This window comes from Lissotriton helveticus, chromosome 9, assembly GCF_964261635.1.
Source record: "Lissotriton helveticus chromosome 9, aLisHel1.1, whole genome shotgun sequence".
Classification (NCBI taxonomy): domain Eukaryota; kingdom Metazoa; phylum Chordata; class Amphibia; order Caudata; family Salamandridae; genus Lissotriton; species Lissotriton helveticus.
In genome coordinates this window covers 1095016507-1095036169 of record NC_136070.1, presented here as the reverse complement: position 1 = coordinate 1095036169, position 19663 = coordinate 1095016507, and the positions used below count along the sequence as shown (strand labels likewise).

Here is a 19663-nt window from a genome sequence, read left to right as displayed (position 1 = left end):
GGACGGGTGAAGAGGCTGCACATATTCCCAAGGTTGACCATTTTAAGAACGAAGGGCGCAGCGTCCAAGGGAGTGTATGTCTACTTTCTTTCTAAAGGGTTCATGGCTGGGATTGGAGCTTTTCAGTGCATTAAGTGATGAGGCGTCGAAGTGCTTTAGGGCGAGTAGCACGCGGCCCGGTAGCTCGAATGTAGTGGTCAGTCCATTAATTATTGGGGTTAGTGTTGTATGTACATTCCAGGCATAAACTACAGTTACTTTGTGGTATGTTATTGACACAGATGTGATCATTGGACTGAGTATGTGAGAAGCAATTGCTTGCTGTAATTTATAAGATAGTCATTGTTTCCAAAAAAGAGCTTGATTGATGTACGGAATGCTGAAACAATGTCAAAGATTCACCCCCAGAAAAGAGATCTGGGTTAAATCCATTCTTTTGCTCACTAGGCCACCCCAGTTTGGACCTAGCCATATGCAAATCAGTCTTAAACTTGCTCCTCATGGGTACAGCCCAGACCGAACTGCCAAACTAAGTCCTCCCTAGCTCACCATACCAGTGGAGTCCAGATAGCCCGGCAATGTGGGGGTGATACCCTGAAACTGGTCCCAGGATACTTGTTTCCAGTCCAGGGTGGACCTGGTGTAGCAGTTCGGGCTGGACTGTTCCCATGAGGAGCAGGGTCAAGATTGATTTGCATATGGCTGGGTCCAAACTGGAATTTCATGGTGTGCAAAACAACAATGGATTTAACCCCAGATCTGTGTACTGGGGGTGGATGTTTGACATTGTTTCTGCATTCTGTCCATCAATTGTTCTTTTTGCATTTGTCTTTTCATGAAAGCAAGTACATTATTCACCTTGCAGTACTAAATGACACAGTGCAATTATGATAAGCAAATTCTGGGTTATGATCATTGTTTGAAATCACAGGTGCAGATTATAGCACTATTATTCCCTTGGGGCTTAGAACTGCAATTTAGTCACTCGTTGATATCACTAGTTCACTTTGAGCAGAAAGTCTTAGGTCCTCGCTCTCCTCTTCTTTGGAGCGCATTTGTTTTTTTTACTACTGGTGAAGCCTCTTATGCCTGCATGCCAGTTCTCGTAGTTCAGGTGGCAAGACAGGCGTAGCCCATGCTTTCTGTTTTCACAGTATTCTCTCTTTATACAGGAATGGCACACATAACCTGTTGCTTATGTTCTGGCCTTATCACTAATATTATACGTAGTCGGGTAGCACCCAACCAGTATTCAGTAACTCACCCATAGTGATTTGTCCTTGAATTTCTACTATCCAATTTAGTCTGTACCTTAACTGCCTGCATTTTAGTGTTTATAAGTAGCACATTCCTGGCAGCAAATGAGCACAGTTTTACTACGTTTTCTTCAGTACATTGTACATGGATCCAGCTTATTTACCTGCTTAACTCTCACTAAATATTTCCTCACCTCCTTGTTTCTTAAGATATGTCTAAACAATCTTCTTCACATTCTGAGTGTATCTGTAATTAACACATTTCAAATTGTTAGTGGGACCTGCTTGCGAAATATGTTTTATCTTATCTCCGTGTTGAAATATATAGAACCCTGGCTCTAAAATCAGAAGTTTAAGCTGAGAAACCAACAGCTAATACTTGTAAAGAGGATGCATTGTACAGTCTTACGGTTTTATCCTTGTTTACCAAAGGAGCAGTATTGGGTTTGACCCCATTAATCGAGCAATCTTTCAGCTGTGAAGTATGTTAACAAGCTCAGTCTAAGGCCTCAATGAATCCCTTAAGGCAATTCTGGGTGTGCTGCTGGAGAAGTATCAAAAACAATGATATCTTCGTGCACACCTGTTTCAAACCAAGTATTTAAACAGTTCGTGTTGGCGCAATCCTTGTCGCACTGTGTCTGCAGTGCCTTGAAACAATTTAATGCAAAATGTGGTTGACAAACCACAAAGGATCTGCTCCTTTTAAATGAAACTACTGAGTTTCTTCACTCACTTATTCATATATTTTATCAGTTTTCATTGCATTCCATTGAATTATAGCATCACGAGTGAAAAGATCATCGATTACATAATTTCTTTTATTGATCTTATTTTTTTTTAAATTTCAACATCATTAAAGAAAGTTCATTGTGTTCATGAAAATTCAATAGTTTATATCATGCCCAATGCATTTCGGGTTAAAGAATAGTAACCCTTCGTCAGGGGCCTGTTGAAAAATAATGATAAGAAAACATTCAGGACCTTAGCATTCAGTGAAAAGCAAAAGTACACGAGTGTCACATATATAATCTGCAGCTAAAGCGTTCTTACTGGGTAATGCATTTATATCAACGTTATGGTGAACAAAATAGACTACTAACTCACAAGTTTAAAGAAAGTGAACAAAAATACCAACTAATACGAGCCAATTCATCAGAAACAGGGTAGCTATGTGTGAAACCATTGCACTGGTTGTTACGATCATTTCTAAAAAGAATAACCGATCTAAACTAGAATGGTCCGGGTTAGGTAAGGATAACAACCGTAGAGGTAGACTTACGTGTTGCATCAGACTGTATGTTCGAATCTGTGTTCCGGGTCACGTGGGTGTGTTGGTAGCCTATAGAGGGTTTTTTTAATCTAAAGAAATGATCACGTGTTGGCTAAATGTCATTAGTAGTTTCATGTATGTATTCGCGATCTATATCTTCATTTTCTGCATTGCTTATCTGTGCTTCATGTCATCACTCAGATCCACTCCCGATCAGCTCTATCCCACCACTTTATTTATACATAACATTCACCATTACGTTATCTCAACGTGATCGGATTACTGTCCAATCACAGTATTGAATTTCCTGACTTCTCCATGTCTCTCCACGTCGTTCACTCGTGATCGGACTACTGTCCAATCACAGAACGGGATGTACGTAACCATGGCTACTGCCACACGCTAACTGCTTCATTCACTTAATTTAATATTTTTGCGCTCTAATTTATTCCGCTTTTGCTAATAAGCCACGTCTTATTCTATCTCGCGGTTTAAAGATCACGTCAATTCAAGCTATCGTTGGGAAGCCGCCGATTTTTGACCCTCCCATTTAGCCAACACGTGATCATTTCTTTAGATTAAAAAACCCCTCTATAGGCTACCAACACACCCACGTGACCCGGAACACAGATTCGAACATACAGTCTGATGCAACACGTAAGTCTACCTCTATGGTTGTTATCCTTACCTACCCTGGACCATTCTAGTTTAGATCAGTTATTCTTTTTAGAAATGATCGTAACAACCAGTGCAATGGTTTCACACATAGCTACCCTGTTTCTGATGAATTGGCTCGTATTAGTTGGTATTTTTGTTCACTTTCTTTAAACTTGCGAGTTAGTAGTCTCTTTTGTTCACCATAACGTTGATATAAATGCATTACCCAGTAAGAACGCTTTAGCTGCAGATTATATATGTGACACTTGTGTACTTTTGCTTTCACTGAATGCTAAGGTCCTGAATGTTTTCTTATCATTATTTTTCAACAGGCCCCTGACGAAGGGTTACTATTCTTTAAACCGAAATGCATTGGGCATGATATAAACTATTGAATTTTCATGAACACAATGAACTTTCTTTAATGATGTTGAAATTTAAAAAAAACAAGATGAATCAATAAAAGAAATTATGTAATCGATGATCTTTTCACTCGTGATGCTATAATTCAATGGAATGCAATGAAAACTGATAAAATATATGAATAAGTGAGTGAAGAAACTCATCAGTTTCATTTAAAAGGAGCGGATCCTTTGTGGTTTGTCAACCTCAGTTTGCATTAAACTGCTGGAGAAGTATGACAGGTAGTTGTCACCTAGTATGTGTTACTCTTTGCCAGTTTGCTGCTGTATTGTGTAATAAAGTACATCATTTATTTGTGCCGCAACCCCAGCTCTCCACCTGCCCCTCCCTCCCCCCCCCCCCCCCCCCATTTTTAGGCCGAAGCCTACCAGACAACACAGCTGTCTGGTTTTCTAACAACATCTTGGAAGCTTTTGGAAAGCTTCCCTGTCTTCCCTGTGAATGCATTCCCACCTCCTCATTGCTTACCATTGGTTTTGTAGTTTGTAACTTGCATTTGCTTGCTTTCCATTTGCTGGATTTATTTGTTTTAAGCTGAGAAGCTTGAGTTGGTCCCTTTGCTTGTCCAAACCCTATCTACTTTAGTAATCTACCAGTGTTCGATTTCTGTAGATAGGCCTTTAAACCTTGTTCTCATCTTGTCACATTTACTGTGCATTAAAAGACAGAGGTCATATGTCAGGCTCCCTCTTTCAAGGCGCGTGTTCATTACTTTAATTTCTCTGGCTTCAAAGTGAGATGATTTATGGGACAATCATGCTGGCTGCAGGGGAGTGACTGAGGAAGCCTGTACAGTGTTATTTTGTTTTGTAGAACACAACACAATTTAAAATGTCTGTAAATGAACTGTGCAGCTATTTCAGACTTAGAAAAGCTCAAAATGAATAACCTTTTTTGGGAATTCTAAAGTATGGTGAAAACAAATATTTTAAAACTATCAAATCCATATAGGTGATGGCATATCCACATATTATCATTTGTGTGCTGTATACTTTTATTAGTGAAACTGTATGTCTGTGCAATTATAATGGGGATTTCAGCTGAAGATGTGTTTTCTGTAATGGAAGTGTACTACTACAGCATGAATGTTCCACTCTACTCTGCACGACTCCACAGAACGCCACTCCACTGCGCTACTCTGCACTGTCACTGCACTCTAGTCTGCGCCATGTGACACTATGCCACTTCCCACTACTCCTTTCTACTCTCCACCACTCTAATCTGTGCCAATGCACTCTACCCCCACACTGCTCTACTATGCACCACAGCACTCTTCGCCACTGCACTCTGCTTCACTCCACGTTGTGCCACTCTACTCTGCAACACTGCACTCTACGCCAATGCACTGTACTCTGTACCACTCCATGCCAGTGCACTTTATGCCAGTCCACTTTACACCACTGCACTCTACTTTGAAACAATCTACTCTGTGCCACTCTACTCTGTGAAACTGCACTCTACTCTGTACCACTGCACTCTACTCTGCACCATTGCACTCTACTCTGCACCATTGCACTCTACGTCAATGCACTCTGCACCACTTTGAGTGGAGTGGTGTGGCTCACTGGTTAGAGGCGGCAGACCCGTAAGCAGAGAACGGCCCGGGACCAGGGTTCAATTCCCGACGCGGCAGGGTCGTGGACCAGGTCAGCGGACTCGACTATTCTCGCCTCGGTGCCTACTCTTACCAGGGATCACACTCTGCAACTCTGGGCATTAAGCTTGCCTCATCTCTACAACGGCCCCCCACAGACGCTGGGGATGCCTGATCTCACAGGGAAAGCCAGGACGGGTTCCCCAGCGGTCTCCAGCGCCGGGACGCTTACGGGCAGCCGTGCGCTTTACAAGTCTAACACATTTACGCACACTTTACTCTAAACCAATGTCCTCTACGTCACTGCACTCTATGCCAACTACCCTTTACCACTGCACTCAGTTCCACAACAAACTATGCCACTATACTTTACTCTACAGCACTCTACGCCACTGCACTCTATGCCATTGCACTCTAAGCCACTGTATATGGTTGTCGGGAAGGGAGTGGAGCTTTGGGGCGATCAGTGGTGGCCTTCGGAGCTGGGCCCCACTCCGACCCCGGTGTCGGAGGTGAAGAATCTAGGGGTCTGGTTAGACGCCGGTCTCACATTCATAGGGCACACCAAAAAAATCGCAGCCTGCTGCTTTGGACTCTTAAGAGGCTTAAGGCCAGTGCTTAGGTTCTTCGATGCCCCTACCAGACAGCTTGTAGTCCAGGCAACTATCATCTCTCGTCTGGACTACGTTAGCTCCTTGCTGGTTGGGGCTAACCAGGCTGAGCTAACCCGCCTGCAGCGGGTGCAAAACGCTGCGGCGAGAGCCATTGTCGGCCTACCTAGGTTCTGCCCGGTGACCAATGTCCTCCGCTCCCTGCACTGGCTCCCGGTCAGGAAGCGTATTCTGTTCAAGGTCCTGTGTTTGACCTTTAAAATTCTAAGAGGCATAGGTCCTGAGATTCTGGCCAATTCTATTTCCTTCTATGTCCCCACCCGCAGCCTCCGGTCTCAAGGCCAGGCCCTTGCTGTTGTTCCTAGGTTTAGGCTCAGCAGGATGGGGGGTCGCTCTTTCAGGGTGAAAGCAGCGTCAGTCTGGAATACCCTTCCAGTCGAAATCCGGCTGCTCGAGGACCTGTTGTCCTTCCGTAGAGCCATCAAGACTTTCTTGTTTTAGCCTCTTCTCCGTAGTATTGTTTCCCTGTTATGTTATGTTGCTCCGTTGTCTCTGCGCCGGGATGCTCCTTCGCTGGGGTCGCTGCGCGCATAATAAATTGTTATAACATAACATATTCTACTCTGCACCAGTGCTCTCTACGCCTCTGCACTATACACCACTGCACTCTACGAAAGTCTACTCTGCAACACTGCACTCTTGACACTCTACACAACTGCCCTTTACTCTGCACTACTCTATGGCAATGCACTGTATGCCACGACTCTCTGTGCTACAGCACTATACTCTGCACCACTCCACTCTATGGCACTCCACTTTGCGTCACTGAACTCTGCAACATTGCACTCTCTGCCACATTTTTCTGCACTGCTGTACTCTGTCCCTGCACTCTACTCTGCCCCACTCGACGCCATTCTACTGCACTCTACACCAAGGCACTGTATACCACTTTATGCCGCTGCACTCTACGCAGAAACACTCTGCTCTTTGTCACTGAATTTAATGCCACTCTATTTTACTCTGCGACTTTCCACTCTACACCACTCCTCTCTGTACCGCGCAATCTACCCTACGCTGATCCACAGCACTCTAGTCTACAGCACTCCATGCTAATGCACTCTACACCACTTTAATCAAAACCAATATTCTCTACGCCACTTTACTCTACGTCACTTTACTCCACTGCACTCTACACCAATGCACTCTCTGCCACTGAACTGCCGCCACTCTACACCGCTCTAATCTCTTGTGCACCACTGCACTCTATAACGCTGCACTCTACGCCACCTCAGTATACACCTCTACTCTGCACCACTCTACTCTGCCAGTGCTCTCTACTCGACTCTACTAAGCACCACTGCACTCTTTTCCACTGTACTCCACACCACTCCCCTCTACGCCACTTTACTCTGCTACACTGCGCTATATTCCACTACATTCTATTGCACTGCACTCTTCCTCGGACCACTCTACTATATCCTGCACCACTCCACGCCACTTCTATCTACTCTGAAACAATCTACTGTACGCAGCCTCACTCTATGCCACTGCACTCTACGTCACTTTGCTCCACCTTATTCTACACCAATGCACTCTACACAAATGCACTCTCTGCCACTGAACTCCCTGCCATTCTACTCCAGTGCACTCTACACCACACTAATCTACCGTGCACCACTGCAATCTATAACGCAGTACTCTAAGCCACCTCACTATGCGCCTCTCTACTCTAATCTGCACCACTCTAGTCTGCCAGTGCACTCTACCCCACTCTACTAAGCACCACTGCTCTATTTGCCTCTGCACTCTTTACCACTGCACTCTCCTCATAGCCACTGCACTCCACACCACTCCCCCTCTACGCCACTTTACTCTGCTACACTGCGCTCTATGCCAGTGCACTCTTCTTTGCAACTCTCCACTCTTCGTCACTTCTATCTACTCTGAAACAATCTACTGTACGCACCCTCACTCTACGATACTGCACTCTACTCTACACCACTATTCTGTGTACCACTCTTCTCTGTCACTGCACTTTACACCACTTTACTCAAAACCAATGCACTCTACACCACTGCACTCTACTCATTACTACTGTCTTTATGCCTCTCCTCTCTGACACTGTACTCCAATCCATGCCATTCCACTCTAAAACACTCAACGACGCTCTATGCAACTCCCTCTATGCAATCTTACTCCACTTTATTTTATGACCCATTACTACACTCTATTTCACTCTACTCAGCGCCACTCTTCTCTACTTCACTCTACAACACTCTACTCTCAAGTATAGTGATTCCCAGCAGGAGGACCTCTATGCGTGGAGTGTGTCTTTCACAATTCCCGCCTATTTCTCTGGATAAATCTCTCGAAATAATGAAGGCTTTGAAATCTGGCTCCCCTATGGACCCGTGTCCAGCGCGAGTACTGGTGTCTATTGCAGAAGTAATTAATCCAGCAGTGAATCGAGTGCTGAACTCTTCACTGGCAGAGAGAAGAATGCCGGAGTGCTGGAAACACGCCAGAATTCTCCCACTGCTAAAAATAACCTACAGCTGACCCACTGATGCCGAGTAATTACAGGCCCATTTCATTGTTGCCTTTTTTTTCCAAAGTCTTGGAGAAATATGTAAATCGTGTTACCACAGAGTTTATGGAGGCTAACAACATATTACATCCAAGTCAGTCTGGGTTCAGATCTAATTTTAGTACAGAGACAGCCCTACTAGAAGTTTCAGAAACTATAAAAACCACCTTGGATAGTGGGGGGAACGCTGTACTTGTACTACTGGATCTGTCGGCTGCCTTTGATACCGTGCCCCATGACCAACTCCTGGAAAGACTCCAGGAGTGTGGGATTGGTGGCACGGTTTTCAAATGGTACACCTCCTTCTTAAGTGGCTGCCAGCAAACTGTATGGTCCCCTCTGTTTTCAGCCCGTATCACCCCTATGGAAGTGGGTGTTCCACAAGGCTCAGTGCTTAGCCCAGCCTTGTTTAATATGTATATGACCCCACTTGCACTTTTAGCGGAGCAATATGGTGCTAAAATTGTCCCTTTGGCCGACGACACCCAACTTCTGTTTATCAGTGAGAAAGGCAGCGTGTTTCGAGGCAGTGAGATAAACATCTGTTTAACGGAGGTTTTCTCCTGGCTTCGGGAGAGTCAACTAAAGTGTAATCCCGAAAAGTCGGAGAATATTTTTTTCGGATCAGACAGGAGTATAGAGTGGCGCCTTTGGTGGCCACATGACATGTCTCCTCCCAAGTGCTCAGTCACTTCTGTAAAAAATCTCGGAGTAATGATGGATTCGGACATGTCCATGAAGACCCAAATTCAGACTGTGGCCAGCACTTGCTTTGGGCTTTTAAAAATGTTGAGAAATGTTCTCCCCCTGCTGCCGATCTTCCTCAGAAAGACGTTTTTTCAGGCCCTTATTTCATCTAAGCTGGACTATGCCAATTTCCTTTATTTGGGACTGCCCGAATACCTTCTAAGCCGCCTTCAGGTTATCCAGAATTCGGCGGCCAGAGCTATTCTTATGACCGCACCTAGGGACCATATGACTTCCCACCTAAAATCGCTTCATTGGCTTCTGGTGCGTAAGAGGGTCCAGTTTAAGGCCCTCATCCTGGCCTTCAAGGCCTTTCACAACTCTGGGGCCCTTTACATCAGGAAAAGGATACGGCATTATGCCCCGAAACGAATTTTGAGGTCTTCGATGCAGTATTTGATGACCATTCCTAGGTTTTCCCGTTCTCGCAGGGGCGGCCGCTCTTTTCAAGTGTTAGCGCCCCACCTATGGAATGATCTCCCCATTGCCCTCAGACAGATAACTGACCTGGGTGAGTTCAGGAAGAAGCTAAAGACCTGGCTATTTTGATATGTAGTATATATCTGGGAGTTATGTGTCCTTTTTCTGCCTGCTTTCAGTGGTTATTAGCGCCGGGACACTCTATGGAGTAGCCGTGCGCTCTATAAATACCCAATTACAATTACAACAGTCTACTCTGGGCCATTCCGCTGCCCTAACTAACTACTTCACTCTGTCAATCAATTGTACACCACTGCTTCCCCCCCCCCCCCTCCACTCCCTAAAAAGTTAATCGACAGCAGTGCTTTCCTGGAAAGTTTCGAGATTATCCATCAAGTGGGGGCCGAGGGGGAAAAAAGGGGGTTCCCAAAACAGAAAATTCACAAGCATTTTCCGGAGACTTCTTTAAGACGGGTTACATCAAAAACTGCTTAACGGAATTACACCAAATTTGTCAGGAAGCTACATTTTGGACCGCAGGTTGTGATTTTTGTGATATGAGTGGTTTTTAAGATATTAAGCGGAAAAAAATAATTTCTTAATTTGGCATTTGGGCTCGTGAGACTCTTAAGAGACTTTTGCAAGAGCTCCAAGTCCCGTAGGAGTCTGGCTGGAGCGAGCACTCTGATTGGCTGCCAGAAACATGAAAAACATTTTGCGGGCACCCTAGCCCCCATGGAATGGACACAGAAGTACCCCCCTGGAGCAACAAAAGAAGAAAAAAAAACAAGAAACCAATGCTGCAATACTGTAAAACTATTGCAGTTTCAGAAAGGCGACCGGGCTTTATTTATTAATTATAAGCTCCAGGGATCTTACACCTTAGGCTGTGTCTTATTAAAGGGAAGGGGGCTGCGTGGCAGGAAGGAAATGTTTCTCAGAGTGGGCTCTATTTTCTTCTAAACAATAGTCCTAGCATATGTTTTTATGTGACAGGTTTGAAGTTATTGACTAATGCTAACAGATGACTGGTAATTTTGGACATGTGGATGCAGCAGGCACAATATATGCACATCAAGGAAGACGTACGACTTAAACACACATTTTCACCAAATCTTTTAAATATGACTCCAGTCTAATGTGGCATTTGGAATTAAAGCGCACTGGTAACCATGTATTTTCCTACAGGTGACAGTCCGTGATGCCTTAAACCAGGCTATAGACGAAGAACTGGAACGCGATGAGAGAGTTTTCATGCTCGGTGAGGAAGTGGCACAGTATGATGGTGCCTATAAGGTGAGATATAGTTTATTTGCTTTTGTTACTGCAACAGTACTAATTTCTGGCACAACATTAACGTTTTTTTGCTTTCAAACCAGATTAGCAGAGGGCTGTGGAAAAAGTATGGCGACAAGAGAGTAATGGACACTCCTATTTCAGAGGTAAAACTTTAGTCAAGATTATGATTTTATTATTGTGAGAGAATTTCCTACTTTTAATATGGTAATATCTGTTTTCTTTTTTAAGATGGGCTTTACAGGAATTGCTGTTGGCGCAGCTATGGTATGTAACCATGTTTTCTAAACACATTTCTTTTTAATGTCGAAACCTTAAATAATGTGAATAGGTTGTTGTGTGGATGTAAATGTTGCATTGCATGATTGATATGTTTGTTCTAAAATTATTCGAATGTTCAGATTGATTGCAAGAGTTCTCAAAAATAGTCATGCCTCGCAGGAGGCAGCAAGCCAGGGGTTGCACCTGCGACCACCCTCACTCGCCCACTCCCACCAAATCACATCCATGCATTATGCCATTTGGATATTTGCAGGGGATTTGCAATACAGCTACATAAATTGTTAACCAGATTGTCTGTGACAAACTAAAGCTGCAAATGTTTCCATTACAGTCCTATTAAATGTATAAGTGTTCACCATTTGCTTAAATATTGAAATGTATTCTATTTCACTTCCAAGATTATTAGCCATGTTCACAGCTGATCGTTTGCATCAGCACAAACACTTCTAAAATCATTATCGGCTACTGTCATTTAGATGTCCAGAAACAATAATGGACTACACACCAAAGATCTACTTTTGCTGCAGACTGAGTGGAGCTTGCCCAATCCAAAGTCCTTCCATGACAGCACGATTGCATCATCTACAGACACTGAAACCACCAAACCTCCCTTCCCCACCAAAAAAAAACAATCAAAGTATCTGTCAAAGATCTTTGGGTCTGTCTATCTCATTCTGTGGTCCATGGCTGAATGTCACCAGTGGGATTTATTTGCATCCCCTTGCCTGCAACTTGGTTGTGAAAGAAATGTAGCTTCTTTCTTCTATACTTAGGGCCCGATTACGAGTTTTGGGCGGGGCATGTGGTAGGCCACTCCCGCACCACCAGATTACAACTTTACAGTGCCATGTCGTGACACTCACAGGGCAGTGCCTCTTTCAATAGCGGCAGTGCCTTTAAAAGAGGCACTGCAATGGGAACGCCTCACAAGGTTCCTGCACGGCAATGACTCGAACGTCCATGCAGTGCAGAAACTGTTGTGCATGCATATGTTATGCCCCTCTATGTGCATCCACAAGCATATAAGGCTCAGGGGGCCCTGTTGGGCCCTCTTAGTTTCCTTTTTTGCTACGGTGTACATGGAGGTGGAACTTCCATGATACCGCTGCCTGTGGAGAGGAAACTCTTATTAATGTTTGGTAGGACTGCATCCTTCCCGCAAGCATGTTGTGACCTACCGACCGCCACACCACCCCTAGGGAACTGCGGCGGTCCCAGGGCTGTCCGATTGCCTATCCCATAATAGGGCAGTCGGACTGCTGGTGCGGCAGTGGCTGGACCGCCACTGCTGCGCCCCTGTGAGTCTGGCAGTTTGAGGACTGCCAGACTCTTAATTAGGGCCTTAGTGTCTCTGAAGGAAAATAAATGGTGTGCTACTTTGCAGTTTTAGTCTCAAAGTCCTGTAGATCAACAAATCAATTTACTGTGGACACTCCTAAAAATTCCCTAAGGAATCCAGCTAATGGAAAAATAGAAGAACCCCCTCTAACTATTTGAGGTTTGAAGGAAGGGGTTTATTTACACTACTTTGTTTGGAAGTTAATATGGAGATAGTTGGGCACTGCAGGATGAGAGCGAAGGGAAACAGTGCAAGGCGATGGCCTAACGACTAAGGCGCTCGACCTCGGACCTGGGGATCTGGGTTCGAGTCTCGGTAACGACGCCAAAAACCTCCTGTGATTCTGGGCAAATCACTTAATCTCCCCGTGCCTAAAAATGAAAGTGTGTTCTCATGTAAAAACGTAACTTGTGCTATGTAAAGCGCTCTGATACCTGATTCAGTTCGGGTCTAGTTCGCGCTATATAATAACTCTACCAAGTCTCCCAACCCGTTACTTGATCAGAGAAAAATAATTGCAGGGAGCTGGTGCTGTATAACCTGGGGCACAACATGTAGGGTAAAAGCACTCCCCAGGTAAAGCTTTGCCAGGAGCCTGACTGATCAAGAAGTTGCCTGTCCCTTCCCGATACAACCAAGAAGAACACCAAAGTTGAGCAGACTTGTACACATTAATTTCCTTACTTGTAAATTGAGTGCAGAAATAGCCCGGTCAAAGGGTTCTATGTCCTTGAAATACAGTGTCTAATTGGGTGTGGGCTACTTAGGGCAGAGGAAGAGGATGCTGTTTATTTTAAATTCAGGCCTCGTGAATTGGGAAGTGGCATTCGGGAACTATCGAAACCACAATGAACGCGCTGCAGAATAGATGACAAGGCCCCAAGGTTGAAAAAGATGTGAGTCCAGTCTAAATGAGTTAACGGTGATAGGAAAAAAGAAAGACCTGTGGAGGCTGAGGTTTAAACAATGGCAGTGATTCAGAGAGAGTTTATGGTCATCTAGCTTTGCGCTTTAGTGTCATGCACCCGGGGTAAGTAAAGTTGAACAACCAATGAATCAAAAATACTGGTCATACATAAAGATCATGGAAATATCTTTTTAAATAAGGATTTAATTTGCTTTTGAGGACCTTCTATTGGTCTCCCATCCAGGTAATCCACAAGCAGAAGTACAGATTATGTAGCCATTTAGGATCTAATGAAAGCAAATGCAGTGGACCTTGGAGACTGCTCTATTACTAGTGACACTTGAAGATGCTGCACTGTATTAAGAAATTAACTCGTTCCTAGGGAAATCCTATAGATAAAGAATAATATTTATGTTAAGAGAAAAGCCATAATGACCATGGTCATCCTACCTCTCTGCAGCTATCAAATTGGATATTTAGTGTAGGTGGCAGTTCTGTTCAGATGGTGAGTCTGCATAGGCCTTTGCACACAAAACATGTTCATTCTAATCCCCCAAAAATGCTGAAATATTTGGGTTCTCAGCTTGATGTGTGCCCGCTAGTTGTAGAATACTTTTGTCACTAATTACACTCATATAAAAAATATTGCTATTTAAGCAATGTGATAAGTTCATGTGACTTGTAAAGGAGACCTGATTGCCTTCACAGTCTGATAGTGCTTTTTTTAGCACTGTGAATTAAACCAAAAAGGAGTGCTCAAATTAAGATCAGCCAGTGGTAATTACTCTGGCCACGTGCCAGTCCATGGTTATTTTTCACACCATGTCATCTTATCCAGCCATATGCAAGTCATCCTTATCCAGCCATATGCAAGTCATCCTTGGTCCTGCTCAAGTAGGAAGAGCTGAGCCAGAACTGGCAAGCAAGATCCTCTCCGAACCGGAACACAAGCAACCCCAGACTGGTGTTGGCCTATTTGGACCTCTGCAGTCTGATGCAGCTTGGGTGTTATGATACAGTGAGCACAGGACCCACGTCTGGGCATACCCGTTGCAATCAGGGCGTTGCACTGAAGTAAACAAAAAGCAATAGGTGCAATTCTCTGCCACAAGGCTGCACCCCAGTCCATCATTATTTTGTCCTACATGCCACCTCCGATTAGCACCCTGGCCATTCGCAAAGATAGGTGAAATTGTAAATTTGATATATATTTTTTAATAAGCGTGCTTCTTGTGCACTTCAAATCTTTGATTAAATGATAGCAACAAGAAACCTTTGCCAATTAAATCACATGACTTGCACTATATTTTCAAAACGATCATATACAATTGATGAACTTGCTTATTAGAGGCATTATGCTTGAAAACTGTCCTTCCAATGCTGTGCTTTCATAGTTGTGTTCACTACTTGTTTTTTCTTCAACATATCTAATTTTCAGTTTTTCTTGCACTCAGGCTGGGTTAAGACCCATTTGCGAGTTCATGACGTTCAACTTCTCAATGCAAGCCATCGATCAAGTGATCAACTCTGCTGCAAAGACGTACTATATGTCTGCGGGGAGAGTATCAGTCCCCATAGTTTTCAGAGGGCCTAATGGTGCATCAGCAGGTGTAGCAGCCCAGCATTCACAATGCTTTGCAGCTTGGTATGGACATTGCCCAGGATTAAAGGTAGTCAGCCCATGGAATACAGAGGATGCACGAGGTTTACTTAAAGCTGCAATTCGAGATGATAATCCAGGTAACTGCATTTTGGTACACTTTTAAATATAAAAGATTGTTTTTGTTTGAACACATAAAGGCAGACTTCCCTATGGTAATTGTCTGCTACTCTTCAGATTGATATGTATAACTGCACATTCCTCACCTTAGAATATTCCGCAGGCACCAGATTAGATCTGGAGAAATTTTGCATCAGTGATCCCATGTGCAGATGCGTAGCGTCATGCACCTCCATGCTGACTCCATCTCACCCTGGAAGTGACGGACTAAAGCCATTCGTGCACGCTAATGTCACTTCCTTTCTTTCCACCTCTTGCAGTGTGAATCCGGATATCTATTGTATTTTTGTATTCCAGCCAGAAAATGTCTCCTAACAAATCACTGCAAGACTTTTCTTTAGAAAATATAATGGTTGGCTCCATGTTGTTTTAGTTCATCTCCTTTGTCAATCATGGAACACAAAAACGTGTCCACACTGGGCAAGACAACAACCCTCTGCACAGATAGTGCACTGCTGTGGGGCTTTCTAACACCCTTTCTCACATTGTAGGTGTGCCTTGTATACATTCTCCTACTGTTCGTTCATTAATTAAAAAATTTGTAAACAATTCATGTGAGGGGGTTTTATATGCATTGCACTATCTTACACAGCACAACAGTATTACAGGTTTTATGAAAAAGCTCAGATGAATTAGTACAATTGCTAGAGCAAGTTTAGTTTGTCTCTTCTTTCAGGGCCTTCTTAATAAGCCTTTGTTTCCCAAATGCTGCATTCGGTGCAGTCTCTAGACTAGACCCATATTATTCTTTGCAGTTTTTAGGTCGAGCCTACCAGACAGCAAAAGCTGCCTCATTGCAAAAGACATATTGTGAACTTGATGAGTTAGTCTTATAGCCTGTCCAAAGCTTACCATTTCTCGGCTTTATTGACGCTCTCATGTGCTTGCTTCCTATTTGTTGGCTTGCCTTTTTCTTCTTTTTTTTGTCGCTGCCCAAAAGCATAGTCTCTTGTATCGTTCAAATGCTCACATTAAGGAACTATCTTTTTCACATTCAAGAGTGCATGTTTTTTCTAGCTGTCTCCTTTATGTGCTACTCACTCCACTCATTCATCCTTGTTCTCTAAAACACATTAAAAACAAATGACCCTGGACACAATCTAAAACGTTTTATAGTGCAAGTTTTATTTAATCTTTTATTTCTGAAGCTTTTGGTTAACGTTCGGTGGGTCTAAAAAGTTGGTCAAATCTGTCTCCTTTTGTTCTTTCTTCCACCTTCCTTAGAGTAGAATGCTATGGTCTATACACGAGGAGGTGGGGGTTATTGTCTTACTTTGTCTAATGAAGTTGAAAATATCATGTATTAAATTATATTTCAAAATTGTATTGAATTGGATATTTGTTATACTATTGTATCATAGGTCGTTTTGTAATGAAATACAGATGTTTAAAAAAAGTATTTTTGACCCAAGCGGATAAAAGAAAAATATTTTGTTTTAGATCATAGTTAAGGGTAATGTAAATTTAGTACAGAAGAAATCTAGGATTAGTGGGCTTTTTTGATGTTTGTATTGCTCAGTGTATACTCTGTCCCCAGACCTATAACTAAGTTATAGTTTCCTATGTTTTGGTAAATTTGTATTTTCCCAAATACTGCTAGGTCCTATCTACAGAGGACATTGGCACTTTTGGGGGGGTGGGGGGGGGGGGGCACTAGTCCTACTTAAAACTTAACATTTTTTAACCCTGACAGCTCTGTGCATTTGCCACCAGGGGGCTTTGCATAGGCTAATTTAGAGATTATCCGGGAGAGACAGTGGGTTCTTTAACCTTTACCATGCTCATGACGAGCTGAGTTCTTCATGAGGCACGGTGCTCCGGTGCTCATGACGAGCTCAGCTCGTCATGAGCCGTGGAACGCTCAGGTGCGGGGAGAATTCCCCTGCAGTGCTGAGCGTTCCACGGGAGCCGGTGCACCTGTGACGAGCTCAGCTCGTCATGAGCACAGGAGCGCCGTGCCTCATGACGAGCTGAGCTCGTTATGAGCATGCGGGCGCTGTGTGCGCCCCCCTCGCCCCCAGCACAGCGGGGGAATTACCCCCGCAGCGAAGGTGCTAAAGAAGCAAACTGTTTTTATTCATGGATTTCATGTGCAGAGAAGCCAACATTATTCCCTCTTGTCTGTTCTCTGTGTATCCAAGCATAATCGTCTTTATGCATGGTAAATTTAATATCAGGTTATCTGTTGTATAGCCAGTAGAAAAACTCTTGCAGTATTTCTTTATCATCTGTCCATATGAAAAATATATCATGTTTGAATCTGTACCATGATTTTTCATATTTTTTCCATATATAATATGGCTAGTTACTTCACAAATGAGCAACCCATCGGTACTCCTTTAATTTGTAAATGAGATTCACCATTCAATAAGGAGTTTTCCCACAGAGCCAGTGTTACCAGGTGCAACAAAATATCGGTTGGATCCTACAGGGCCTGGCTTTTATCAACATAAAATTCTATTGCTTCTAAAGGGTCGTTTTCATGGCTGGGGAGGTGGCATGTTTTGATTTGAGGCTGGGGTACGAATGGCGTCGTTTTTAGGGCTTTGGGAGGGTCAGGGTAGTTTGTTTACTTAGGGTTAGGGTATTGGGCTTAAGGGTAGAAGAAGGGTATGGGGGTAGTTTTAGGGACAGGGCAGGTGGGTAGGAGGGGGACAGGGGTTTAGGCCTCAGGGCAGGGGGAGGGGAATGGGTAGTCAGGGTTATTTTCAGGGCTTAAGGGAGGGCGGGATAGTTTTTAAGGGCTCGGGGGTTGGGGTGTTAGGGTAGTTTGTTAAAATAGGGGTTAGGGTTTTAGGCCTATGGGCAGAGAAAGGGGTTGGGATAGTTTTTGGGACGGCGTGGGGGGAGTGAGGAGGTCAGATAGTGTACATTAAGGATTAGGGACGGCGTGTGGGGTGGGAGGGGGTCGGGGTATTTGGACCCCAGGTTGGGGGGGCGGCAGGTAGGGGGTTTGCAGCTTGGTGAGATGGGGTCATGACCGTAGACACACATACCCTTTATCATTCATGCCTTTACCATGAAATTGCGTGGGAAAGGCATGTGTGGTAAAGGAATGCTTGGTTAAGACCCATTCGTAGTTTGGGCTCCGTGGTAGAGGCAAGCAATGCATGCCTCCATCATACAACCCTGCACTCTACACAATTGCACTCTATGCCTCTTCACCCTACGCCACTGAACTCTATGCGACTGTACTCACCTTTGCACCACTACACTCTATGCCACTCTACTCAGCACTACTCCACTCTACACCACTGCACTTTACTCTGCACCACTAATCTATGCCACTATATTTTACCATGCTTCATTGTATGCCACTGTACTCTCCAACACTCTATGCCAACGCACTAGTCTACTCTATGCCATTGCACTCTACTCTGCACCACTGTACTCTACTCCACTACAGTCTAGGTCTCTCCACTTTACACCACTTTACTCTATACCACTTTGCAACACTGCACCCTTTGCCACTTCACTCTGCCACTGTAGTCTACTCTGTACCCCTTAACTTCATGCCCCTTCACTCAATGTAAATCCACTGTGCGCCAATCTAATCTACCTTGTCCCACTGTACCCCGCACTACTCCACGTCACTGTACTCTACGCCACTATAGTCTGCAACACACTGCACCAGTGGTTCTCAAAGAGCTGCAGCAGAGAAAGCTGCTCGAGTGCATTTTTCTTTGTTGCTGATGTTAGCCAAGCAATATAGTTTTGTAATTCTGGGCTTGCTTTCTTTAGTTGGTGAAGCTTGTTTTATGAGTAAGACTGACCTGCTCATAAAATAAGCTGAAATAACTGTTGAAACAAAAAACTATGTTGTAAGGGTATGTTAGGGGCTGTTTTCCTAATGGGCTAGCCATTCTGTTTTGTACTTTCTGCTAGGCACCCCTGCTCATACCTGAAAAGTGTATTAGAAAGTATGGGAACTGTGATTGTATGACCGGCCAGGTTCAGTGAGTATGGGGAGACGGTGCAGTCAGGTAGCTAAAAAGAACAAAATAATATGTAGCTAAAACGTTGATCCTTAACCTACATGTAACTGTATATAACATGTATAACAGTCACCTTAACCAAACAAGCATTAGCAAAAGCAATAGGTCTCATTTATGAGACCTGTTGGCATTGATTTTTAGCCACGATGTATATGGAGCATGGCTGAAAATAATAAAGAAAAGATACCATGACATTGCAGTCTTATAATTTTTTGTAAGCATTCTATTCCAATTCACTCTGTCCCACTCTACTCTGTAGCACTCTATGGCACTATATCCTACTCTGCACCGCTCTACTCTTCACCACCCTATGCCACTGTCTCTGCACCACTTTACTCTATAATGCAAAACTGTAATCTACACCACTGTAGTCTACAAAGCTGTATTGTATGCAGCTGAATTATTTGCCACGGCACTCTATACTACTAAACTCTGCAACAGTCTACGCCAAGGCAGTTTACACCAGTCCACTTTACTGTGCGCTACATGACTTCGC

The 19663-nt window shown here is 43.8% G+C and overlaps 1 protein-coding gene across 1 annotated transcript in view; it reads left to right on the top strand.

Annotated features, from left to right (window-relative positions):
- PDHB (pyruvate dehydrogenase E1 subunit beta) overlaps positions 1 to 19663 on the top strand; it is a 35031-nt gene that overhangs the window by 1093 nt on the left and 14275 nt on the right. The window contains exons 3-6 of the mRNA XM_078661504.1: positions 10757 to 10864; positions 10948 to 11010; positions 11096 to 11131; positions 14847 to 15132. Coding sequence (XP_078517630.1) covers positions 10757 to 10864; positions 10948 to 11010; positions 11096 to 11131; positions 14847 to 15132 — 493 coding nt within the window. The remainder of the gene's footprint in view (positions 1 to 10756; positions 10865 to 10947; positions 11011 to 11095; positions 11132 to 14846; positions 15133 to 19663) is intronic.